General features: G+C 52.8%; 1 protein-coding gene across 4 annotated transcripts in view; it reads right to left on the bottom strand.

Annotated features, from left to right (window-relative positions):
* The window catches only part of PXYLP1 (2-phosphoxylose phosphatase 1), a 57,889-nt gene extending 31,919 nt beyond the window's left edge, over positions 1-25,970 (bottom strand). Inside the window, exons 1-3 of one of the 4 annotated variants that reach the window (XM_079100383.1) lie at positions 25,438-25,599; positions 18,907-19,140; positions 641-773 (exon numbers count right to left, since the gene is read on the bottom strand). In XM_079100383.1, coding sequence (XP_078956509.1) covers positions 641-719 — 79 coding nt within the window. In that variant the 5' untranslated portion in view covers positions 720-773; positions 18,907-19,140; positions 25,438-25,599. Of the gene's footprint in view, positions 1-640; positions 774-18,906; positions 19,141-24,890; positions 25,354-25,437; positions 25,600-25,890 lie in introns of those variants that run through there. The other 3 variants (XM_079100384.1, XM_079100381.1, XM_079100382.1) reach the window with 3 other exon arrangements.
* Between the last annotated feature and the right edge of the window lie 225 nt (positions 25,971-26,195).

Below are 26,195 nucleotides of genomic sequence, written 5' to 3'. Positions count from 1 at the left end.
GCCAGTTGCTTGTGGGGGAGCTACAGTTTTGGGGCACAGACTGAACACAGGGATGCCGGTGAGGGATGGGGAGGTCAGTGGCCTGGCCTCGCTAGCGAGGTCTTATCTTGTCGCATGATTGCCCACACACAGCCCCCGCTGCCGAGGAGGCCGAGTGTGAGGCCAGTGACCTAACGGCCCCTCACCGCCCCAAACAACTCCAGCCCCAAGTCTTACTGAAGATAAAAGGGACACCCAACCCTCCAGGAGCCAACCTGAGGCCAAACACCCCGGTCTGTGTGAGTTCGCCCAAGGAGTCAAGTTGGGCCTCTCAGGGTCTCCACCCTGGGCCTCGATTTGGGGAATAACCAGAGAGTTTCAATGTCCATACAGAAGTAGAAAAAGTGTCACAGGACCTAGTGAGCACTCTTGATCCTCATGATAAAAAGAACAGCCCCAGAATATGGATGAGTGATTTAGGATTCCTGCTTGCAATCATGCACCCTGGGCACCAGTGATAAAAGGACCCATTGTTCTAAACGTATTTGTTCATTAAAAAATCAAAGGCTCGGGGGCATCCTTGCTTCCTACAGACTCAGACCCACTATTCTGGAATGATCCCCTCGCCCTCCCGCAACCAGGTGCCGCCCGCTGTACTCACAGAACTGCAGGCTGAGACTCAGGAAGGCCAGCAGTGCAGCCAGGGCCAGCAGCAGCAGGAAGCGACTGCGGAAAAGCATTCTTGTTCGTTCTATTTTCTCTTCATGGTCTCATCTCGTCACAGAGCACCAGTCCTGGGAAAGAAAGCAGGGGCGACCACTCAACAGGTGTCCAGCGTGGAAAACCAGGTCTGTCAACTGAAACCCGGCCGCTGGCCCTGATCCCTGACAGGGAGGTTCGATGCCTGGCTGGAGACAACTGCACGCTCTGTCCTAAGTTCTGGTCCTCAGATAAGCCCAAGAGAAAACTCCTGTTGAGCTGATAAGAGGAGTGCTCACCTGACATCAACAGGGAGCGAGGCATGTTAGAGACGCAACATGCCTCAGACAAATCGAGAGAATGATTGCTGTGCATTGACAATGAGCCAGACGATGCCAGCTTACTCCATGATGACCTCTGACCTTTAAACCTTCAAACTTTTTAGATGACCATTTGGCTAAGATGACCTTGGTCTTTAACAGTAACCATCAATCTGAACATCAATCACTGAAATGTGTCCCATGGTAGGGCCTTCAGGGGTGGCTGGGCTGTGTCAGGATGTGCTCCACACTAACCAGCCCCATCTGTCAATCAGAGACCTCCCTCGTCCTGGACCCTGGAGCCTGTGGAGGTGGGGTCTTCCTGCGGCCCCACCCACCCATCGGAATGTTCTCTGACCACATTATCACTGTGCAAAGGGAAATTAAAAAAAAAACAAAAAACAAAAAACTGAATGAAACCCTAAAATTCCTGCCTGTGAAAAAAGTGATCATACCCTCATCTGACCATGCTTTCCTCCTGTGGCCACAGGAGGGTGAGCCCTTGAGGCCCAGGAACCACAATCCCAGAGTGTCAAGCCCGGGTGGCTCTGGCTCCTGATCCAGCCTGGTGGGCTCCGTGTTCAATAGTAAACCAACGGAGAACAGCCTGAGTTGTACCCCGCCTCTGCCCTCCACCTTGGGCAGGCTTTACCACCCACTGAGGTCCCAGAGGACAGCTGTGGAAGTGGTAAATTCACCTGCAAACGTCGCCTGCGGTGTGGAAGGCTGGTCTCCTGCCACCTTCCCCCCAGGGGTAGGAGCCCCTGGCAGTCTCTGCCCAGAGAGCCTGCTACCTTCTTTCTGCTCCTGTAGGAATGAGGGACTCATGACTGCTCACAACCATGCACTGCCTCAGGCTTCCATTCACCGAGCGCCACGTGAGGCAGCGGCCACGTGGGCCTGGGTATCCTCGCTTGACCCGGGCAGGGTGGGCGTGTGCATCGCCCATGTGCAGATAGGAAACAGAAACCCGAGGACACAAGGCTGAGTGGGGGTGCCAGGGCACAAAATGAGCTCCCCGTGCCCCTACGCTCCTTTCTATGGGTCAGTGTCACCGATTCTGGCCACGACCTGCTGATCAACACAGATCAGGTTCACCCTGGACATGCCCAGTTCAGCTTCTCATATCTTGGAGGGGCAGGAGCTCCAAGTACCAGGGGTTTCCCGATTGGGTTTATCCCATCAACAACTTCCTGATATGGGGATCCTTTTATTGTGGGGGATGGGGAGAGAGATGACTAGGGAAGAGCTCAGGGCAAATTCAACACTGTCAGTGTCTCCGTATTGCCATCACCCTCCCCCGCAGCCTGCTAGCTTTTCATCATGGCTTCCAATACCACCTTCTTTTGAATGTCTATCTTTGGCCTTTCTCATTCTCCTTTACATGAACATCTTCTGGAGTTCCTGCCTGGGACCTGGCCTTTGGGACCTTTCTAAGTTCTACCACTAGGAGGATCCTGCAGCCCTTGGAGCCCCATGCTTGCTGTCTTGGGGGACCCTACAGGCAACCAGAGGCAGAAAAAGGACAAGTTTCAGGACTTTGGTCAATTATTCATCCTTTCTGAGGCTGTTTCCTCATCTGGAATTGTGGACAAATTACTCAGGGGACAAAATTCCAGTCCCCATCATACTGAAGATGTTCCAGAGACAGTGGGTGTTACCGGCTTTGTCTTGAGTCCTCTGATTACTCTGCTCTTGCTTCCTTCCTCTGGGGAAACAGAGTTTAAGATGGAGGCTTCTTGGCTTTTCTGGTTCCTCTGGACGTGTGAACACTCGACGTTCATTCGTTCTTGTCCACCTCCCTCCCTCAGCAGCACTGGCTCAAGTCCACTCTGGGAGTCACTGTGCTGGTCTGGGGAAATCACCCACCCAGATTTCTAAGTCTAGGTGGGGTCTCTTGCATTGTCACCTCAGAGGCCACACCTGCCTCCTGGCTGCTCTGTGTTTGCAGGCAGGAGATGAGCGCCTTTCTTCTGCTGCTGGGCCAAGTCTGGCTCTTCAATGACTTCCTGCCTCTAGCCCCCTGGGGATTTCCACTGAGCGACTGGCAGGAGCAAGTCAGCTCTGTGGACTTTCTCCGGTTTGACTTGATATTGCCTTTTCTTGTGGATTTAACCAGTGTGGTTCAGCCTTGTCTCCAGGTGGGGAACAGGCAGAAAAGCTGCTCCCTGCTAAGTTAAATCTTGGGCTTATCCCATGGTGGATTTGTTACAGTAATGGCCTCTGGTTGTTCATGCTTTTCTATGTCTGTGCCCTTCCGCAGTCTCCTCCCATACCTACTTTCAATTTGGCTAATGGAACAATAACGCAAGCTTGAGGTGTACGTATGTCTGGGGGCTTTTCTTCTTTTGCTACTTCTAGAACATGGAGACCACCCTATGGGGATGCCCAAGCTCCTATACTGGAGCATGCGGACCACATGGAGCGTGGGCAAGCACTCCAAGCTGAGGCTTCAAACAACCAGCCTGCCAATCATCCCACACACGAGTGAGGCCATCCTGGACCACCCAGTTCCACCAAGCCATAGCAGACTACTATCCAGAGTCTGCTCAGACTATTGCGTGGCCAACCCATGGAACCACAAGCAAACATAATGGCTGCTGTTATAAGCCAACAGGTTTTGGGAACTTGATACAGAGTGAAAACTAGCTGATACGATAGAGAGGAAACGCCTTGCATCTTCACCAGGAAATTCACAGCCAGGATCTAGATCTCCATGACCTCATCTGTGGCCACCACATGCAAATCTCTTATCTTGCTGACATTCTTTAATCTGCAGAGTACATTTTGGGAAAGAGGTTGTATTTAGTCTAGATGTAAAATTCTTAGGGTATGTTGGGATGACCAGATGGCTGGGTTCCTGTAAGTACTTTACTGTTTCTATTCTTTGGAAAATGTCAAAGGGGAGTCAGAAGAGGAGGGAGCAGAAACCCAGAGCATGACAAAGGGAGGATGTCCCATCTGTGTGTGTGTGTGCGTGCGTGTGTGCGCGCGCGTGTGTGCACGTGCACACATGCTTGTCCAATACAGGAGCAAGAGTGCATGGCTCTGCCACTGTGGGTATCCCCCACTGGGGATGCTTCTTTGGTGACTGTCACTCAAAGGAGCCCTAATGTGGTGGAGACGATGAGACTCCAGAGACACAGAGATCTTCCTTCAATCCCAGCTCCGTTGCTTATTTTCCATGAGCTCTCCTGACAACTGACTGCCTTTGCTTCTCTGAGTTGTGGGATCCTGACTTTTAAATAAGACTGGAGACAAGAATACAAAAGGGCAGGAGGAACAGACATGGCGACAGGCAGAGTCTACGAAGCGTAGAGAGGACTGTGCGTGACTCTCAGCTCTGGAGCAGCCAGACGGCCCTTTCGTCTCTCTTCACAACCCTTTCTCCGGTTCCGCTCCATGCTGGGCTTCCTTTCCCAGACCCTGGCCACTCCCCTGTTCGCCAGCCCCATCCCTTCCGGAAGGCAGTCAAACCCGCAGCATGCAGGTGGCCCTCCTCCATGGTGGGCCTTTCTTGGGGTGATTCAGCTCTCGTGTCCTGCCTTGCCCTGGGTTTTCCAGCCTGGAACATCTGTCTCAGCTTGTTGGGCCCCCTCCCAAAAAATCAAGAGTCAACAGTCAACAGTCTCTTTCCAGCTCTGTGGTCCAAGCTTGGCAATGAAGGTCGTGCTTTTCCTTCGTTTTTTAAAAAATAGCTAAATAAAGATGATAGAATCCAAACTTGCCACGGGGTTGGAGAAATCTGTGCTGATGGGTGGAGCTGGGACCCGGGGGGAGCTTGTGCATATGCCTGCGTGCCTGCGTGCCTGTCCAGCACGGGAGCTGGAGTGCACGGCTCTGCCCCTGGGATGGCTTCTCTGCTGGGGACATGCCCTCAGGGAAGCACCTACAGTTCCCAGAGCTCCTTCCCCTTTTCCCATGCCAGGAGGATGCTCACGCAGCCATGCGATCCTTGGCTCCCTTTGTGCCATCTTCCTGCAGGTTCCTCCAGGCACCCATTGCACTCATATAGGCCATGCCAGTCACAGCCAGGACTCAGGCCCAGGCAGGCCTCATGCCTGTCCCCTTGCAGCCCAGCAAGCAGAAGCTGTGGGCTGATTCAGGGCTGTACCAGCAGGCCAAGGTGCTGAGCAATGAGGGCTCCCACACCCCTAACCCACAAACAGCCTCAAGTCTCCTCCCCTCCATGGGAAGGATGATCTTGGCTCAGTATGCATCACGTCCAGTTCCCGAAAAGACCTCTGTGGAACCAACTGTCACGTGTCTGGCTGAATACACAACGGTGGCTCATGGCTGATGCCTATGGATGCAGCTTTAGTCCCCCGAACTAAACCCATGTGGTCAAAACATCTTCAACTCAGAAACAGAAGTATTGCTGTGAATTCCTAACTAAACAGCAAACAAACAAACAAACAAACAGAAACCCCAGCTAACTTGATTCTACCTCCCGACAAATCGGAGCAGCAAAAGAAAAGATTTTAGAATGTGATTCTGGAAACAGTGTGAGTTAATAAGCAGTTCCTATCACATTATGGGAAATACCACTTTTGAGTTAAAAAGAAAAAGGAACATGTCCAAGGCACTTTTATAAGCTACTATTTTACCACCAGAGGTTTCCAGAGCCCACGTTCTGGCCTGGCCTCTTTTTTTTTTTTTTTAACCTTTTACAAACTGAAAATGCCACGTCAGGCAACAGAGTCTGATCTCAGGGTCCCCTTCAAAGAGACAGAACTCAGGGTTTTAAACATGACCACAACTGCTTGAAAGAAAATGTGCACTCAATTATCTTTCATTTGTACAGTGAAAATACCATTACTAGGAATAGAAAGATGGTATTAAATAAAGAAAATGCTTTGGATGTATTCTATGCTTTGATTTTTTTGGGGGCATAATCATTTGGGTCTAAGTAAATATAATGTTATAATAATAATAATAATAAAAAAAACCCATGCAATTGTGAACTAAATAAGAACCAAGCAAAGGTAAAAGCATCCTCTTAGTATTCCTCTCTCTTCAAGGTCACCTCAGAGTGGAGTTTAACTGCAAAATCAAAGATGCTTGTCTAAGAATAAACCAACCTTGAAGCCAGATGAAGATGGATGGATTTCAAGCTTCCTGGAAATCCCAGGCAGTGGATGGGTACCTGGGATGGAGGGGCAGTGAACCCACAGCATTTACATTCGAGGGTCTCCAGCGAATGTGCAGGCTTGGTTCTAAAAGTAGAAGCCAATTCATTCATTCATTCAGTAGATTCAAGATCACATGTTGTCAGAAACCATCTCAAGTGGTCAGGACACAGGACATACATTTTTAAATTTTTGCCATCTTAAGGTCACAGCTGAAATCCACTAAAGTGTTTGTAGAAGAATTGATACAAGATCTAGGATGTGCTTTAAAATATTCCAGGGGCAGAGGGTATTGTGAGGAGACAAAAAGATGGAGGGGAATGGATGCAGATCGTTGACAGCTGCGGAAGCTGGGTGAGGGATCCTGCAGCTCACTACGTGCCCCTTTCTGCTTCTGTGGGTCTGGAGTTCAAAGGTTATTTATTTTATTTTGTTTTTACAGTTTTAAAAGGTTAAACAATTGAGAGAGAGAGAAAAAAAGGAAGTTCACAGTCTGGTCAGTGAAGAAATGAGCAAGACAGTCATTAGGCCGTTAGGCCACAAGACAGCGGAGCCCCAGGGGAAGCGGGAGAGGGACCGCGGAGCCCGTACCCAGGCTAGGGAACAGCGGGGAGTTTTCCTGAAGAGGCAAGGCCACAGCTGACCTGAGCAGACTGGAGCTGGTGCCTTTGTGATTGTATTTTACAAAGGCAACATGAACCAAAGAAGCGCCATTAGGTCAAACTGTGCTGAGAGTTGCTGGTGGGAGAGCCAGAGGGAGGTGAGTCAGTCCACCCCCCACCCAGCAGCAACACATGCAGGCCAGTGCTGGGCCTGGGGACAGCCAGCTGCACAGAGGCCACACAGGGATGGGCCTGGGAGCCTCTGTCTTGTCTGGGTGAGCTCCTCCAAGGCCAGGGCTCACCTGTGGCCCACACCCACCTGTGTGGGCTGCCAGGGCCTCACTCCCTCTCCCCAGGCCATCTGACCCACCGACGCCAAGGCCTCCTACCAGACCACATTCTCGCGGACTCGAGTTTCCTTCAGGAGTCCCCTCTGGGCACAAAGCTGATTGATTCGCAGGCTGGAACAAGAGGAAGGGTCTCCGCAGCCATGCCATCGAGCAGTGCCAGCTTGAGGGACTGACCCTCGTGTCCTAGGGCCAGAGTTGTCTCCTCCCAGCACCTGGCCTCCTCCAAGAAGAACGGAGAGGAGCAGATGACCTTCCTAGGGGCTCCCTCCCCCCGACACGCTGCTCTGTCTTCTACCCTAGGACAGTGAGAGGTGATGTAACCCACATCACTGACACATGGAAAACAAAGGGGTGATGGCCACCTCCGGGCTAGGAGGGAACCAGTGGAGAAGGGGTGTTTCTGGTCAATGCTGCAGACTGGTCCCCAAGCAGGCCCTGGATATAGGAGCACTGGGCCCCAGTGCTCCTGGCCCTGCTTTCAGTACCTCCTGGGGTCTGGTGACACCCCACAAATCCCACCTCACTCCCCAGTCCTTCCCACTCAGCTTTGAGAGTGAGCCCAGAGGTCAGGGGGCTGGATGGAACCCTGCTCAGCCCCTTCATGGTGCACAGTGCCCTTCTGTGACATGGGGACGATTGTGGGGCCTGTCTCAGAGGCTGTGTGAAGGCGAGTGGGGTCACTAGGTGTAAGGCACACAGCACGGAACCCAGCTGCTAACGAGCTCTTCATTAAGCATCAGCAGTGACTTCTCTAATGGTTAAGTGTTCTCTCTCCCAATTCCAGCAATAGAACACCCACTGGAAATGCCAGAGAGGATCAGAGTTCAAAGAATTTTAAACATCACCTGGCTCAAGTCCTTGACCTGGAGAGAGGGCAGAACAGGTCAGCGCTGGCACAAGGCCCCAGACTGCGCAGAGAACCTGGCCGGCAAGGTTCACACCCCTGCTTCCCACTCAGAGTCCTGTCCTTCCTTTTCTCAGACACACCATGTGGCAGATGCCACTGTCACCAGTGTCTGTTCACTTATGAATAGAACAGAATCCTCTTATGAACAGAATCCTTCGGGTTTTAGTGAGAGGCCCGGCCATCCAGCTAGAGGTAATGTTTCCCAAACTCTTTGGCAACTATTTATGGGCAACTGATCGAGTTTCGGCCAATGAGTTGTAACTGGAAGCTACATGGTGATTCCATGGAGCTTTAGGGATGAGAGACAGCATCCTAGTGTTCCACAGAGAAGAACCTTGGATGATCAAAGGGACAAAGTTGCCCATCTCCTCAGCTGCCTACCAGCTCCAGCTGTTCTGTGAGAGAAAAACCCATTTGACAGGTTTGCAAAGCCACTGCTAGTTCCTTTCTGTTAAAGCAGCCCTCCTTACCCAGAGCTGGCCATCAGCACTCAGCACACTGGTCCCCTTCATGGCTCCTTCTGGACCTGTGATGAATAAACTGCAGTTGTGATGAGCAGTGGCACGAGGCAGAGGCTCGTCACTGCCTGGGCTGCGAGTCACTTTGAGATCGGAGAAAAATGTGTCATGACCATGGAAACCTTTGTCCCCACTGAACTTCATTTTTTGTTTTAGCTTAAATGATCCACACGCCCATGAGACTGCTTGGCTGCAGATAACAGGACACCCTGGGGAACCCAAAGAGGCTCATGGACGTGCTCCATAAGCAGCCAGTGGCAGGGCAGACCAGGCTGGGCTAACCGAGCAGCTCTAAGGCATCGCTGGGAAGCCGAGGCCTTCCTACCTCTGTGCTCCTGGCAACCCTCTGTGCTTGTCCGGTCCCCAGGCTGGCTTCTCGAAGGTCACAGGATGATGGCCATGCTCCGGGGCATCACAGCCATACCTGGCAGTGTACAGAGGCAGAAGGGCCAGTCCTGGGCATCTCCTCTCTATTAGAAGCAGGGGACCCCTTCCCAGAAGCCCCTCCACCAGGTTCCTCTGGCAGAAGAGGTCACGTGCCCAGGCCCAAACCAATCCCTGGGAAAGGACCCCAACAAGGATCAGAGATTCACTTCCTGGTGGGGTCTGAACGGAATCAGGGCTCTGTTAGGATCGGGGGACCAAAGGAATTTCAGTGACAACCCACAACCTGGTAAGATCTGACAACATGCACAATTATTCTAAAAAAATTATTCCGAAGCCCAATCATCTGACGAAGGCCCCGGCACTAGCAATCTAGCAATCGGCGCCTACACGGTCATAATTACATGTCTGAAAAGCATCAGTGCCGCTGGCCCAGGTGAAGTCAGCAAGGACGTGGGGCAGAGCAGCACCCGGCACCCGCCCGTGCTCTCCTACCGAGACCTTCCGGCCCACGATGTACAGGTTTTGTAACATGCACCCTGAATTATTCAGCTACGACTCCTTGCCTGAAAGGATTTGGAGCCCATCATCTGCAGATTTCGTAATTTTAAATTCATGAAAGATTAAAGGTTTTTTTCCCCCCCTTTATTTTTTATTCCAACCACTCTCTCCTTTGAGGTTTTTTTCTAGAAGAAACTTGTCATGGCAGCTGGTCGTGTCTCAGGGCCAGAAGAGACTGAAAAGAACTCCCTCGAGCCAGCGTTTTTGCTCAGCTATTTTTTCTGACATTTGGGAAGAAGGCTGCATCCCGCCCGCCCCACGCTTGCTCTTTCTTAAGTTGTAGAAGCGGAGATGCCTGAAACTGGAGTTCTTATTTTAGCATGTCGAGAGCATCCCTGAGTCCCTCAGCAAAGTGGGGGACGCGCACTTGGCCTGACTTCCTCCCCACCAAGCCGCTTTAAAAATATAACTTTTTTAAAAAAGATTTTATTTTGCAAGCAAACTGTGTCAATTAAAAAAGTTTCTTCAAATGTCAAGGAAAGCACACACAGGGATGAAATAAGGCAGGCTGCAAAACTGGAAACACAAGTGGTATAATAAAGGTCGGGGTGATAAAAATCACGTTTTTTCAAGGCAAAAAAAAAAAAAAATTCCTGAGGATCTCAGACGTACAATGCCAATCAGGGACATGCGAGCGCGTGGGTTGGCAAGGCCACTTAGGTTTTCTGACGCCTGTGTTCCTATGTGACAGTACCTCAGAGATGGGATTTTGCTCTGGGTGGGCACGGGGGTGGCAGAGCCGTGGACGGGAGGGCTCGTGCTGGCCACTGCAAGGTGTTGGGTCTGATGAAGACTTTTCCAGGCAGAGAGCTCACTTAGAGAGCTCTGGCGGCTCCTGTGCTCACTGCAGACCACACATGGTGTCGTGACGGGGAGCCCTGAATTCTTATCATTCCCAGTGCCCGTGGGCAGGAACTCTGTGCCCTTAAAATGTTTGGGAATGCTACCGCCTCCCTGGCAGTGTGGTGAGTGCCGAACGAGCCCTCCTGTGCCCTGCAGGTGATCAAGCCCAGGCGGCCACCTGCTGGGGAGGCTGGGGAGGCCGGGGAGGGGCTGATGCAGGGACTCTGGATGCTGATTCCTGAGGATGCCCTGACCCTCTCCAAACTATGCGTGGCTCCTTTGCACTTAAGAAAGCGAGAAGCAGAGAGCTGGGGAGATAGCTCAGCTGGCAGGGTGCTTGCCTTGCAAGCACGAGGCCCTGAGTTCGATCCCCAGTACCGCAAAAAAAAAAAAAAAAAAAGAAAGCGAGAAGCAGAGCCCAAAGAGAGCTAAGAGCTCTGTGGCACAGATTGGCAGCCGTGCAGTTTGGGAAGGAACCTGAAGTGTTACCTCGTCCCAGCCCCTACCAGTGAGGCAGTGAGTGACACTGTTATGAGCTCCAGCACTTGGACTGGGCTTAGGTCAGAGTGACAATGAAACACAAGATTCAAGGTCGATAGCATTTAATGACAAAGAAGCTCTCGACACAAGTGATGTCCAGAATGCAAAGCAACAGAGCCGCCGTGATCCTTGTTAAGTCACCAGCTTGCGTAAACTCGGGATAAATGAGCCAGTACTTACGCTCATAAAGTGAGTTTCTACATGTTCTTAATAAACCCAGCAAAAAGCACTCCTGCCGGGTTACCATGGGGCACTGCTGTGCACAGTGTAGGAAGCCATGGTGGCTACTGGTCACAGGAGGTTGAAAGGGCAAAGAGCACTCCTGCCAGGTTACCCTGGGGCACTACCATGTGAAGTGTGTAGGAAGCCACAGCAGGAGGTCTACCTGTTGTCAACAGTGTTTGGTAACTCACTGAACTCTGCTGGTCAGAGAAGGTTGAGAGGGCAAAGAGCACTCCTGCCGAGTTACCAAGGGGCACTACTGTGTGCAGTGTAGGAAGCCACAGCAGGAGGTCTACCTGTTGTCAACTGTGTTCGGTAACTCACTGAACTCTGCTGGTCACAGGAGGTTGACTCTGCCCACTGACTTTGTGATCTTTGTGATAATCAACCACAGGCTGCTGGGGCACTGATCCTGGTCTACGTGATTCAATCTGGTGGAGATCTCAGCTTCCTCTCTTAGAGCTGGGAATATTCTTTTGTAAGGCAGATCATTCTAACAGATGAAAACATAACACAAAATCTTATTCTTCCCCAAAGAAATGTCATCCACAATCCTCCGGGCCCTCTGGTAGTTGCCCAGCGCTCCAGCGATGACAACCAACCACTCGGGGGCCAAGGCCTCTAAGGCCAAACCTGCAGGTCCAGCCTCACCTCGAGTCCCCCCCCCCCCCCGCCCCCCTCCCACTCCCGACATCTCTCAGCCTCACAGAAGAGCTTTGCTCCTTGGGGACTTGGAGCCTGTGTCCATGAATGTCTATCAAGTGGGGGCAGAGAGTCTGCTGGGATGCCAGCCCACAAGGGCATCAGCCCCCACAAGAAAGAACCTAGGATGGAGAAATCTGTGGCTCTCTGGAACTGCCTAGGGAGGTGAAAGCCCCTCTTGTAAGGGACATGTTGCAGCCACCTCTCTGGACACTTGCTTTGGAGTTCTGAAGCCACCACACTGGAGAACCACAATAGAGGCCACCCAGAGAGAGGGATGCCCACCTGGACCCAGCTGTCCCATCTCGTAGCTCTGAGGGGCACCAGCACCTGGGCCCATCTACCTCCAGACAATGAGGACATGAGAGAAACGACGCCTCTGGGGATGATCTGTTATGTCGTAGCAGTGGGCTCCACGAGGCCCTCTGTCACTCTCTGGGGACTTGGTCAGTCCTGCCCTCCACACTTGTGTCTCCAGTGCCCAGAGCAGTGCCTGGTCCAGAGCAGGTGCTCAATCAGGATTTGTGGAAGGAAGGAAACAGAGGCTCACTTCCGCCATCCCTGCCTTCCTCTGCCTCTCCTCTGTCCCTCCAAGTCCCCCCTCACTGACTCCTCCATCATCCTTCAATCCCAGTGCAAAGGTCACCTCCTCAGGGAACCTGCCCTTGAACTCCCCTGACAGAGCAGCAGCCAGTGTCACCCTCTCCAGTCATTCTGTATTTCTCCTTCATGACACTTCTAGGGACTATCATTATGTAATCACAAGACCACGCTGGGATGCCCGACTGCTGGCTGTCTCCTGGGATTGATCCGGAGGCATAGGCCAGCAGGGCTGGTGCCTGTCTGTTAAGGAGCATGTCCCCGCTGCTGCACAAAGCCTGGTATAGAGCAGGCTGACCGCCTGTCGGAGCACCTCTGAACACGGGCAAGCTGCCCAGCCCACTATTAGAAGGTGCTAGTTCTTCGAGAGCTCTCTTTAATACCGAGCTGGAACTGACCTCTGACTGCCAGCCCGCGCTCCACTGTGGTTTCCAAACCCACTCGCACCCAGGTCCTCTGCAACGCGCAGACCTCGGGCGACCAAAGAAGCTGAGTGTCTCTTCCAGGTTTACACAGTCGTTTGGGGAGGAGTGAGAACGTGAAGCAGGCTCTGGGACACAGCTGCCAGCTCAACAGACTTCCACGATCCCACACTGCCTCCCAGATGCTTCCGCCAATATTAAATGCTTTGAAACCACTGGAATCGCTCCGCCCAAAGAAGAGCAAGGAAAGCCAGACACGTTCCACAGTGGCGCACAGGGACAAGCTTCCCAGCGCTTCACAGAAGGTAGAGGGCCCACATACAGCAAGAGCTTTTGGTCACATGTGAGGGAACATCCCTTCCTTGCCGACCAGGTAAGGGATGAACCCCGAGCAAAATTCCACTTCAGATTTTAATTTGGCCCCTAATTACTGTACCAGTTCTCTGCACAGAGTGTTCCCTTACTTTCCTTTCTTTCCCATTACTTCTCATTCCCAGGAGCTCTGGAGATCAAGGACATCAGCTAAGGTTCAGAACACCCCAGGCGATCTGCTGGAGTTCAGTAAGACAGTGAGGCTGAATGAGCAAGCTTTTGAAAACAATGCAATGCCCAGGGAAAATCAACTCGGACCTACGCCAAAGGACAGTGAGAGAGAACCAGGCACTGCGCGATTGTTTTTTTCTTCAATGTGTCATGTATGCATGCACTAGAAAACTAGGATGGAGAGAAATGCATGTTTAAAACTCAGGTGGTGTTTCTCTCTCTCTCTCTCTTTCAATTGATACTAGAGATTGAACCCAGGGGTGCTTAACCCCTGAGCCACATTCCCAGCCCTTTTTTAGATTTCATTTAGAGACAGGGTCTCCCTGAGTTGTTTAGGGCTTTGCTAAGTTGCTGAGGCTGGCTTTGAACTCACATCCTTCTGTCTCAGCCTTCTGAGCCGCTGGGATTACAGGTGTGCACCACCATGCCCAGCCCTATTGTCTTTTTTTTTTTTTTTTTTTTCAGTGTTGGGGATTGAACCCAGGGCCTTGTGCTTGCAAGGCAAGCACTCTACCAACTGAGTTATATCCCCAGTCCTCTATTGTCTAACACACACGTGTAAGTTTTCAGAAAACAGGCAAGCTTACAGAAAAAAGATATGGCAGGACATGGTCCCCAGATTAACAGTGGTCTCTGTGGAGTGTAAAGGACTTTTCAGTAGTTACTATTTTTAATGCTCTGCTTGTGTAATAAGCAGTACATGATAAACGACATTATATTGTTATAGCTTATGTGTAAGCTGTGACACTGTGCACAGTTTGATCTCAATTAAGTTATAAAGGAATATGGTATAAAGTCTGGGCTGAGTGGTTTCAGGCAGAGAAGGGAGTGGGACTTCTTATTTGTGTATTCTGTAGAATTTCAAACCCAGTGCTAGTTTTAAAAATGAACTTAAATAATTGCTACTTTAAAAAGTAACATTTGGGGGAGGAATAAGAAAACAAGGCAAAACACTGGAAAGAGAAAACTCACCGTAAGTATCAGGAGTGGTTAAGGCTGTGATTTCAGGTAATCTTAAATTTTCTCTAGAACAAATTGCAAGATGGAAGCCTTGCTGGCCACACTGTAAAAAGGTGGTGGAAACTAGAAGACTTATTTTCTCACTTACGTGTTTCTGCATGTTCCAGATTTTTTTTGAACATGTAGCTAATTTTATATTAGGAAAAAAACAATAAAATTCAATATCATTATTATTTTGCGACACTGGGGATTGAACTCAGTGGCTCTCCACTACTTAGCTACATCTCCATTTCTTTTTATTTCTTATTTTGAGACTGGGTCTTTCTCAGTTGTCCGGGTTGTCCTTGAACTTGCAATCCTCTTGCCTCAGCCTCCGACGTAGCTGGGATTACAGGGTGGGCCGCCATGCCTGACTTAAATAATAATTTTTACAATGTAGTAAAGCAAGATCTAAGACGGGCATATGACAAGCTGTGAAGAGCCCAGTGGTTTTTAAACAGTCCCCCCTTTCAAAACTCGGGGAGCCTGATGTGTCATTCAGATGACCACAGAACAGCTGGGGTTCGCGGGGAGGGGCCTGGTGCGGAACCCCTCCCACCTGCAGAATCTGCACCAAGCAGACTAAGGCTCCAGGGGCCTGCAGGGTGGGCCCCGGGGCACTTGGTACTGGGAAGACCAGAAAGGGCCGAGAAAAGAGCAGGAACTGAGAAACTGCAAGGGAGGGGCTGTCGGGGCTGTCGTGGTCCTGGCCGGCAGGCACAGATATTCTGGGGATCACTGCTACAGTGCACAGAGGCAGGGGGCCGAAGCCCGCTGGTGGGTGCTGTCGATGACAACCTCGTGCAGTGGCTCATCAGGGAACAGGGCGGACGACAGCTGGGGCCAGACTGGGTTCCCACAGGAGTAGGGAGCACCAATGGTCTCTGGGCACTGGCCCAGCAGGACAAAGGTGGTACTGTGGAACTGTCACTCCCCAGCTGCTGAGGAATCCACTCCTGTGGGTTCCTCCTGTCCTTGAGTGGCAGCAAGAAGGCACCCTTGGCCTCCTGGGCCCTGACATTTGTGGGCTCAGAGCTCCTCCTTATACATCTGGGAGGCCTGGGGAAGACTGGTGATGGGGCTGGGGTCCTGAGTCACAGTAGATGGGATCTCTCTGGGACCCAGGTCCAAGCCTTTTAGTCCACCACTTTCCAACTCGAGCGAGTTCCTTCATCTCTCTGAGCTGCAGTTGTTTTACCTGTAAACGGTGATTTTATTTATTCACTCAACAAATATTTTTTGAGCATCTACTAGAAGCTGGGGATTAGTAGCCCAGATTGGTCCCGAATCCTTGCCCCACGGGGATTATATTCTAATGGATCTCACCTACCTCACGGAGCTGGCATTTGGGGGGTGGGGATGTAACAGGAAAACACCCGGGACGGTAAGGATGCTCCTCTTCCTCGGTATTACACACATTCCCTACGGCACCTGAACCAAGACCCTCAATAAGCACCACTGGACTGGTCAGTCTCTGTCTGTGGATTTGGATTAACTTGCCTTGAAGCACAGAGCTGTTCACTCAGCCCTTGCCTGAGACTAGCAGAATCTCCCCGTCCCCACACATGGTCAAGTCCACTATCATAAACAGGACTGGGAGGGAGAATGAAGGAAGCCACCTCAGGGCTGTCCATCCCCAGGAAGGCAGCCGACTGCTTTGCCAAACCCTGGCTCAGCCCTCAGTTCCCTGGGGAAAGGGAGGGCAAAACTGTCCCCAGCGCTGCTGGGACCGTGACTACCTCAGGAGGTGCTGACCACGGTGCTGGGTAGGATGTGGACACCTGAGGGACTGCAGGCCAGCACGTAATGGGCCCATGGAGATGACCGCCTTTCCAAGCAGGCCAGTCTGTAGCACGGTGGGCCCTGCGTGGCAGGTGTCACGGTTAAATGTCCATTTCCACCTGGCCCTGGTGGGGGCGGTGTTTGAGCCTGGGGAGGAGTGGTGAGAGGCACGATCAGGACACAGTCTGAGCGAGCGGCCAGAAGCACTGGTATGAGTCCAAGCAAGAAAAATACTGCAGGCCAACTTTAGAACCTCGTCCCTGGGTTCCAAGAAAGTGCGCCATCAAAATCTCCCTGGCAAGTGTCTTGAGATGTGGTGACAGTTCTAGCCCTCCTCACCAACTTCACGCTGGGGCTCTGGTGCCAGACTCTATTTTTACAGCTTGAGTAATGCCTGGGCAAAAGACCAGACAGAAATACGAGACATAGGGATGGGGCATGAGAGGTGACAGCCCACGCCACAGGGCCCACATCCTACTCAGCCTCCCTCAGCAAACCCTTCAGTGCAGGGTCCACAATGGCGGCCATTGCCTCCTCAGACTCAGGCCCCAGCCCCTCCACAGCTTTGCCCCGTCCAGCCTAGACCCGAGTTTCCCTGGGGCTGAGTCCTCACCTGTCTTGTCCACTTCTGTGCCCTCAGGCCCTAGTGCCCAGTGGTGCTGGATAAGTGGCCACACCAGCCCGCCTCAGCTCTGGCACACTGGGCTGCAAGAACCTCGAGTACCCCTTTTTGTGACTTAGTATCTGTGCCTCGTTCACTCTCCTGGCCCACATGCTTCCCTGACCTGGTTAATTCCTGCTCATCTTTAAACTCAGGTCAACTTGGAACCCAAGCCTGGGTGATGTCCAACAGTGCAGAGTAACCTCAGTCCCCTAGAGCCTACCCCTGCCACAGAACTCAGCAACACTACGGCTCACGTGACCTTCCCTGTCTGCCTGCCCCAGGGCTGGGGGGACACAGAGCAGAGTAAGCATCAGGGCTCAGCAGGTGTGTGTGGGAAGAAGGGGAGGCAGGGAGGGGACCGGGGACGCTGTGGATCGAGCACACCTGTCGTGGTAACCCACAACAACTGAAGAAGAAGAAGGCAACAGATCAATCACTCGCTCATCAATGTGTACTGAGAAATATTAGCAGGGATTCGTGGGGAAATATTTCTCAATGGATTAGAGTGGGAATCAGAGGTCACGCCACTCTCCCCTCCAGCTGTGAGCTGGGTGGGCTGGAGAGGAACATTGGGAAGTCAGCCGAGGGCACTCTGCAGGTTCATAAGCTCCTCTGGCCTTGGGAGGCTGAAGGCCACCTTCCCTGGGTTAACCTCCAACTACTGAGGTCAATCATCTCGGGCCTGTTCTCACAAAGATGCTGGTACACGAGCACCGCAGTCTAGGAGCCTGGAGGGCAGTCCCTCCACCCACCCATCAGGAACAGCCATTTTGGAACTTGCATGAGCAAAAATCACATGAAGCAAGTTTGAGCCACCAAGCACATCTGCCTGGGCAGCGAGCCTCCTCAGTGTGCCCGCAAACCATTCATACGGTCCTTTTAACTGGGAGTAACGTGATACGGTTCTGGCCATGAAATGCTGGGGGCTCTTGGGGAGAGTCTGGTGGCCATCTCAGGAAAAACGTCTGCTTTCCCGAGCAGAGGAGCCAATGTGGCTGGCATCTGCTCCTTTCTGAAGCAGACGTTTTGCTACCACAAAGGAAGGGCCGAGAGGATAGCAGAAGAGTCTGTCTTGTCACAGGAGAAAAGCAAACACCTACTTGTGTAAGCTCCGAAGCAGGACTTTCTGTTACTTGCAACCAAACACACTGTGCTAGTCAGCTTTTTATTGCTGGGACCAAAACACCCGATAAGAACCACTCAGAGGAGGAAAAGTTTATTTTGGCTCATGGTTTCAGTGGTTCAGTCCGTGGTAGGCCGGCTCCACTGCTCTGGGCCTGAAGGGAGGCAGATCATCATGGCAGAAGGGTGGGAGGAAGGAAAGCTGCTCACCTCCTGGTAGCCAGGAAGCAAAGAGAGTATGAGGCACTAGGAACAGAAACATCAATCCCAAAGGCACAGCCCCAGGGACCTACTTCCACTAGCCACACACCACCTGCCTACATTAACCACGCGTTTGTTAAATTATGAACCCATCAAATGGACTAACCCACTGATTAGGTTACGGCTCTTACAATCTGATCATTTCACCTCTGAATGTCCCTGCATTGACACGGGAGCCCTGGGAAGACACCTTATAACACACGTAATGCCATAATGTCTAAGGGACGTGCCCTGCTGCCATCCACCATTCATTCATCCAACCTTTACTGGGCTATTTATTGCTCTAAGGGCTGAAGCTTCTGAGAAGTGGCCCCTGCCTCCCAGAGCACCCCACTCAAGCCGGTGGGAGAGTTGCATGAGCAGATAATGAGAATGCCGGGGAGCCCTTGCTGTGATGACCCATGATGTCCCAGAGGGGAGTGGCACCCGGCAGAGGGCTGGTGCCAACATGAGGAGTTCCAACTCCCTTTCTGGCATTCGGTGCCCACAGTAGATACTTCTCAGGTTAAAAAGCAAATAAAAAGAATGTGCTGTCCTCAGCCAAGCCGACTGCAGTTACTCACTGTAAGCAGAGTGGTTAAACACCATCAATTAATGCAGCCGCTTCGAGATAATCAGCAGTCACTAGAGCACGATGCACGGAAGGAGAAAATCAAAAATCATACGCTGCTAACTTAGAAATGCTGGAGATTCTGTGAACAGGCTTGCTTAGATCTTCCCGCCTGCTGACGTTAGTGATCTCCTAAAATATACTTACTTTCTCAGGAAGACAGTAATTTTTCACCTTGAAGATAGAACCCAAAAGGGGGAAAAAAAAATCTCTGCCATGACCTTCAACCATAAATGCCCAAGCTTTGATTTTTCAGGTCTATGTTTCTATTAGGAACTGGGATGGAGAGGCAGACAGACAGACTGGCGACAAAAATGGACAGGGTCTGAGAAATCAAGAGGCTGACTGGAACCAGAGAAGCTCGGGCACCTGGGGAGCCATCTGTAAAGCAGACAAAATGAGCCCCTTTAACTCAATTCTCCCGACAAACCAACCATCATTTGCCATTTCTCTGTTTGCAAGCACGGGGCAAGAACTAAAAAACAGAATAAAACCTCATTCATTTTGAATCCTGGCAGATGAAGAAAGAATAAAAAATAACCAGGCTGCCCACTAAGAGGCCTGATCATCAGTTTCCCCAGGGCAGGGCCGGTGCAGGAGCCAGGCTTGACAAGGTGGAGAAGGGCTCGTGCAGCCTGCCCGGGAGAGTGCTCTGGTCCATAGCCCACGGCCACAGGCCCTGTGCCGACTGTGCTGTGGCAGGTGCTGGCCAGGCAGGCTGCCACGCCACTCCTGGAGGATGCATGGAGCAAGGGCCTCCCTTCCAGGACCAGTTGGTGGACCCACGCCCGTCCACACAGCCTCTCCGGTCAAGGAGGTTCCAGTTACAGCAGACGCAGAAGCTGGTGGTCTGCCCTCCCGCCTGCAGCTCCCCCCAGCCTGCCCTCGGGAGCTGCTACATCTACCCTTCCTCCCTCTAAGGACTGGGTCTCCTGGAGCTGCGGAAGTGCCGTCTAAAGCAGCAGCCAGGGCGGCACTCTGTCAACAGCACTGTCACGCTGGTGAGTAAACACTGCGTCTCGGGCCTCTCGTCCCGCTTCCGGCTAACAACTTGTGGCCAGGAGCGACAGTTGAAACATTAACCACCGGAGGTGTCAGACACACACCAATTAAAACGAGCACCTGTCTTAAACAGTTGGCAAGGTCACATCATACCGGCACGTACCAGCTGAAGATCACCCCCCATCCCAATGATGGTCAGTGCCTTCCAGGCTTTACCGCAGCCTCGCGTGGCCAGAACACGCGGCCCAGGGTCAGGTGAGTGCCTAGGAATACACTGGCACTGTCACATACACCTGCACTGTCACATATGTCCCTTGCCGGGAGCACAAGAGATCCTGAGTGTCCTGTCCATTTCATACAGTCATCATCACAATGTGGTCAGCGGGTACCTAGGGTGGACTGTAAGGAGCTAACAGTTTTCCAGCTTAGACCATGTGCGAGGCGCTGTTCTAAGTCCACATCACATACTGTCTCATTTCAGTTTCACAATACCAGGAAGCAGGTATTACCACCAGCCCAGTTTTACAAATAAGAAAACTAAGGCACCGAGAAGCAACGTGCCCAAGGGTACAAGCTCGTGACGGCAGATCCAAGAGTCAAGGCTGACCTGGCCTCGGAGTCCACCCCCTTCACCACTGTGCTGAGCTGGATACACAGGCAAACCTAGACCTGCAGCACCAGGACAGCCCGACACCCACCAGCCCGAGGAGCCCTTCCAGGGGTTTCTGGTGGCTCAGCCACACATCAGTTCTGTGTGTCCGACTTGCCGAGTACCCTGAGGAACACCAACACCTACTCTGACCCTGAGCAGGACACCACCTATACTTTTCAGAAAACTATGTGACTGCATCTGGTTATCAAGCAACTGTAGCAGCAGAATCCAAGTTCACATACTAATTCTCTGCGGAGGACATCTGAATTCTAGGGGGGAGGATTTAACCACCCTGAAGTCCCATTTCCCCATTTCTAGGTAGATCTGGACTTGCCAGAAGGATCCAATGAGATCATGGATCCACCTCATCAATGAGCTCATACGGTTGCCTACGTAGTCAGATAGTATATAGACAATGTATGACAACTGACAGATTTCAATAAAGTCAGATTTCTATACTTACTAATCTATACTGATAAAATTTCTATATTTGTCTATACTTTTTAAAAAGTTCTAATTCATATGTTCATATTCTATTTGGGATATTTAAAATATGATACTTATTTCTGTAAGACCCTTCCATTCTTATTTCTGAACTTCCAAACATTTCTGTGATAATTTGATAACCTTTCTCCATACCACTGAAATCCAAATGCCTCTTTCATTTTAAAGCATAAAGAGTGAATGAGACAGTGAAGGTGTTACTCTGACTCCTATATTTGCTGATGACAAATTTCTCAGGCAACAGCCTCATTTTATTTAGTAGTTAAAATGCTCAAAACAACACTGTTGTATCTCTGAAGGTCAGTGCTGGACCCAAGAATGAGGCAGGTTTAGGGAAGCAGGCTGTGTGGTTTTGTTGGTTGGAAAGATACAAGTCTCCAAGTAATGGAGGGGTAGGACAATTAGTGTTCAAACTATTTGTATCTTTGGTAGAGATGATGGCTGAGCCCACAAAGGAAGTGGAGGAGGGAAGGGGAGGGGTGTGGGGAGGTCAAAACCAGATGCAGTGATTTTTACTTTACTCAGTTTTTTGAAGCTCTGGTTTCTATGCTATTGACTGTATCTCTCCTAAATAAGTTGGCCGCACATAGAGACAGAGAGGGTGGCAACCGGATGACTAAGGGTGGCCTTGCAAACAGGAATATGAAGGTCCATGTGGGAAGTGATCACGGATATGAAGAGAATTTTTGAGTTCCACAGCCTCCCTTACCAGAAGGACCTCTCTTCCAGCCAAGTGCCCAACCCAGGTGGTTTTGCCTGGTGGGAAACCTGTGTGTAGATGGGTGGGGATGGAAGGAGGGATGCAGGATGGATGGAGGCATGCGTGGATGGTCAACCCTGCCGGGAGGGAGTGGTGAAGACTGCCTCCTGGCTTCAGGAGCTCCTCCGTGCCTCCAGGAGGCCCATCCAAATTCTCTTCCCAGGTCCATTAATCATTAACATCCTCCATGCTCCCGGGGTGCCCGCCCTTCACTAGGGACTCATCTTTTTACCAAAGCCAAGCACTTCCCCAACCAAAATCCAGGAAAAGTCAGAACAGCCTGCAGGCTCTACGGGTGCAGTACAGAAGTGGGGGGTCTGTGGTCCAGTGAGGTGACCATGGCTCTCCTACCTTTTTGACCCTGAGCAGACCCTGCAGTTCCTTCTGGGCTCACAGATGCCTCCTCACGTGGTCCTGCAGTGGCTCCAGGATGTGCAGCTGCCTTGATTCCTGTGCACCCTGTGAGGCTGTCCAGCAGGTCCAAGAAGGGGCCCTTAGGGAGTTGCTTCTATCAAAAGCTGCCCCCCATGCTACTAGAAGGCTGTGTCTTCCTCACCCACCAAGTGAGCTGCTTCTCTTGACAGTCCTCTGGGCTTTCTCCTCAGCACCTCAGGTGTGAGGTGGCTCCCCGAGGCCAGGCCCCAGACCACCATTCCCAAAGCACCACATCCCTCACACAGACACTGAAAACAGCTCAGCCCTCTCCACCCAAAGCCCAAATCTCAGCGGGCTTTCTACAGACCAGCACAGGAGCCCAGCACTGTGGGCCATTCGTTCTCTCAGTGACTGCTCCTCATGGTAACCCCCCACACCAGATGCAGGCACACTTCCGTGCCCACCAACCAAGAGCCCTGTCCCCAGAAAGGTCCTCTAAATCTCCCCTTCTGGATTTTCAGGATCTCAAATATTTTCCCATCCTTTCTCCTGCCATTCGAGATAGTAGTCTCTCTCCCCCTGCCTTTCTCTCTTACTCATGAACTGCAGGCATTAATTAAACCTCTTCTAGAAGACAAATTTTTGCCAGCTGCAGGAATTCTGGGTAAAAGCCAGACCTAAAGACAGAGGCAGTCTGGGTAAGAAAGATAAACTCAAGACAGCCAGGGGCAGTGCAGGTTCCCACAGCCAAATGACACTCTGAATTCTAGTCCTTCCCAGATTCCTGAACAAAGAGGGCTGGCGCCCTGGTCCCAGGCTCCAACGACTCCCTCTTGCTGGCCTTCCACACAGACGGCAGAGATGGACTTCGCTCCATTTGCCCATGGAGCACAGCTAACCCTGACAGACCAAAGCATGTCCCCAGGCACCAGCCTCCAGCCACCCCCATTAAGCTGCAAGCTACTGACAAGTGTCCAGGAGGGGCACCGGCCCTCCAGAGGAAGCAGCTTTGGAGTAGGCAGCACCCACTGGAGCGAGTGGGTGGGGTATACTCATATTCCCCAGCCTGAAGTGGCCAGTGGGCTCCGTAAGTGGCCCTGTCTTGCTGAGAGCTTCCTCGGAGTGGGCGGGGATGGAGATTCCCAAGAGGGCTGAGGCTGCAGCTCAGGCCCTTTAGGTTACATCAGGCCTTAGTAGCTCCTCAGGGGGGGCCATGACCCACCCGACTCCACTTCTGGGATGAGGGCAACTGATTTCCTTCCTGGAAATTCTGGAGTCCCATTGAGGTTATAGACAGCTGTCAAGGCCTGATACGGAGATTGAGCTCTTTGTCCTACATGAGTTTGTCTCTAGTGAGATCGTGTGTGTGTGCACGCATGCATGTGTGTATTTAAATCTGCTGAATTTAAGGATAACATTTTGAAAACAGTGTGGCACAACGGAAAAATGTGGCTTCTGGACTCATGACAGATTCAAGAGGGAAATTCATTTCTTAACCAACACTGAGTAAAATACCCAGGTAGTGGGTACCAGGCCCTGGGGCCCTGGGGCCACAGAGAAGGGTCCATCTCACCCCTGAAGGTGCTCCTAGTTAGTGGGGTTCCTGACAGTCAGCAGCTCTGCGCAGTGAAGGACAAGGAGATGCCTACAGAAATTTGTGGACACTCAGAGGGAACCTACTGAACCCGTGTGTGCTTGGTTAACTTTCTATTCAATGGTAAAGGAATATTGAGCTAATTACTATTCAAGCAGATCGATAGGGGATAAAAAAAATAGAGTTACAGATAGGATAGTTCCAGAAATGCTCAGAGTGCTGTGCTCTGAAAACCAGGTGGCTGCCATGTCCCTGGCACCCAAATTTAGCCTCCCAAGGTGTCAGTGAGGGTGGGCTGGCCATGAGCCAACCCCTGAAAGAGAAATACCCCTGACACGCCTCTTCTCTGAAATAGGCAATTAATTTAATCCAAGAATTAATGAAAGCCTGAGAAGGCATGGGACGGTGCACACACTGGCTTTCAGGCTGTCACCATGCATCGCCACCTCTCTCCAGGGACCAGGAGGCTTTCCAAGCCATCTGCTGTAAACCGTCTTCCCACAGATGTCGGACTGGGCACCGGCACCTCTGAGGAGCAGGAGCGCTGCCAGGGCCGACTGCAGTCACGTCTCATTGGAAAGGGTGGGCAGGGCTCAGCACTGTCTATTCCACACTCGGGTCTACCCTCGTGCCTTCTGCAAATAGCAACAAACGTCCCCAAGTTGTTAACTCTCCCAGACACCCCCGCCTCCGCCCGGCCCTGGGCCATCCGTCCCTCACTGCCCCATTCACACCCTGATCTGATTCCACGCCCCTCCTGATATTACTTGTTGCCTGTTTAGAAAGCATCCATGCCTTTCCACGAAGACAGTGGCCACCCAGGCGGGGACAGCCTCGTTCCCCAGTGCCCTTTGCAACCCCATAGCTGAAGCGGGAAAAAAAATGGCTCCACGTCCTCCGGCACCGCTAATCCTTTACCATCCACAGGTATAACTTGAAAGCCAGCTACAGCCACAAAGAAAAGCGACCTGCTCTGAGCAAATTTATTTATTTATTTTTTGCATGTGACAAAGCCGGCTTCTTTTTAAAATCGCGATATACTCAAGTTTTCCGGTAAAAGCCAGCAGTGGGTCTAAACACACGGTCCCAACGTGAGCATGCAGGAAGGTTAACCTGCGCGCGCGGAGCGGTCCCTCTGCGGGGCAGGGACTCCCGGAGCTGCCCAGCGGGCGGCAGGTAGCTGCCCCGAGGTGCCAGCCCCACACCCCAGAAAGGCCGAGGGGAAGTTGTGGTCGCCTTCTTACCTGGACACGAGCGGGTTCGGGACTGACCGGGAAAGGGGATCCCGGGAGCTCCAATTCCGACTGGAATCGGGCGGCAGGAGTGCGGGGGCCGAGCAAGAGCGGGCTGGGGGACGCGGACCGCGAGGAGGCAGGCTCCGCAGGAGAGGCGCGGCGCTGGGGTGGGAGAAGCCGGAGCCACCGGGTAGGCGAGGCGGAGCCGAGGGCTCCGGCGGGAGCAGGGGATTTGCCGGCAGGTTCGACGCCGCCAGGGCTCGGAGAAGGGGCGCGGGGTCGGAGGGCGGGGGCCGCGACCCGGGGCGCGCGGGGGAGTGGCTTGGGGACCCCGCGCGAGTCTTGGGGAGGGCGCAGGGAGAGGGGAGGGAGCTTGGTCGCTGGGCACGGACCCGATGCTTGGAAGCCCATCCCAGTGTCCCCACCTCTGTCCTCCCCGCGCGTCGCCCCTCAGTCTCCCAACCCTGAACCCTGGACGCCCGCCCGGCCGCCTAGCGCCCCCGCGCCGCTCGGCGCCAACCGCAACTGCCCGGGCCTGGGCGCGCGCCGCACTCACCGCCCATGGTCCCGGCCCGGCCCGGGCTCCGCCGCCGCGCGCCCGGCTCGCCGCCGGCTGCCAGCTCCTCGAGGCGGGAGGGGAGGCGAGGGCGGCGCGCATCGGCCTCCTGGCAGCGCGGGCCGCCGCAGCGCCCCCTGTCGACCCCGCCGCACTCCCGGCTCGGCCCGCCTTGCACCGGGCGCCCTCGAGCTCCGCCCCGCAGGCAGTCTTGCAGTGCGGGCGGGCCGAATCGTCAAGCGCCGGGCGCAGAGAGATTTGGCAAAGGATGCTGCCTGGGGAAGGCTAAACAGCCTCCAGGGACTGGCTCGTCTTCCGAGCTCCGGTGCGAAAGCACGCGCAGTCCCAGCGCGCAGTGACAGCGGCCACCGACACGCCGGGCCCTGCGCGTCTCACAACGCTCGGCTTGGGATCTGGGAGTGCGCTGACGCGCGCCGAGGCCTGCAGACCGACCTGGGCCCTGATGTGGGTGCTTTGGAGCTATGTCTGGCCTGGCGCCGCCGATCCCATTGCCGAGTGGGGCGTGAGTGTTTTGGGGTCCTCCGGATGCTGCGCGGACCCAAACTGTCAGATCTTTACCACGGTGCCCCCCCGCCCCGCCCCAAGCCGATCCCACGCTTCTCTTCCGGCGCGGATCACATCCGGCCTGTGTCAACTCTTAGACCTCGCTGCTGCTCAGTCCCCAAAAGCGCGCAGGCACCCTGGAGAGGTCGCAGCCAGCGTTGCGCGCTCACGCACACACACAAACACACATGCCT

The sequence above is a fragment of the Sciurus vulgaris genome (assembly GCF_902686455.1).
Source record: "Sciurus vulgaris genome assembly, chromosome: 10".
In the NCBI taxonomy this organism is placed as follows: domain Eukaryota; kingdom Metazoa; phylum Chordata; class Mammalia; order Rodentia; family Sciuridae; genus Sciurus; species Sciurus vulgaris.
The sequence above is the reverse complement of the archived record's forward strand: the minus strand, read 5'-3'. Positions and strand labels throughout refer to the sequence as shown.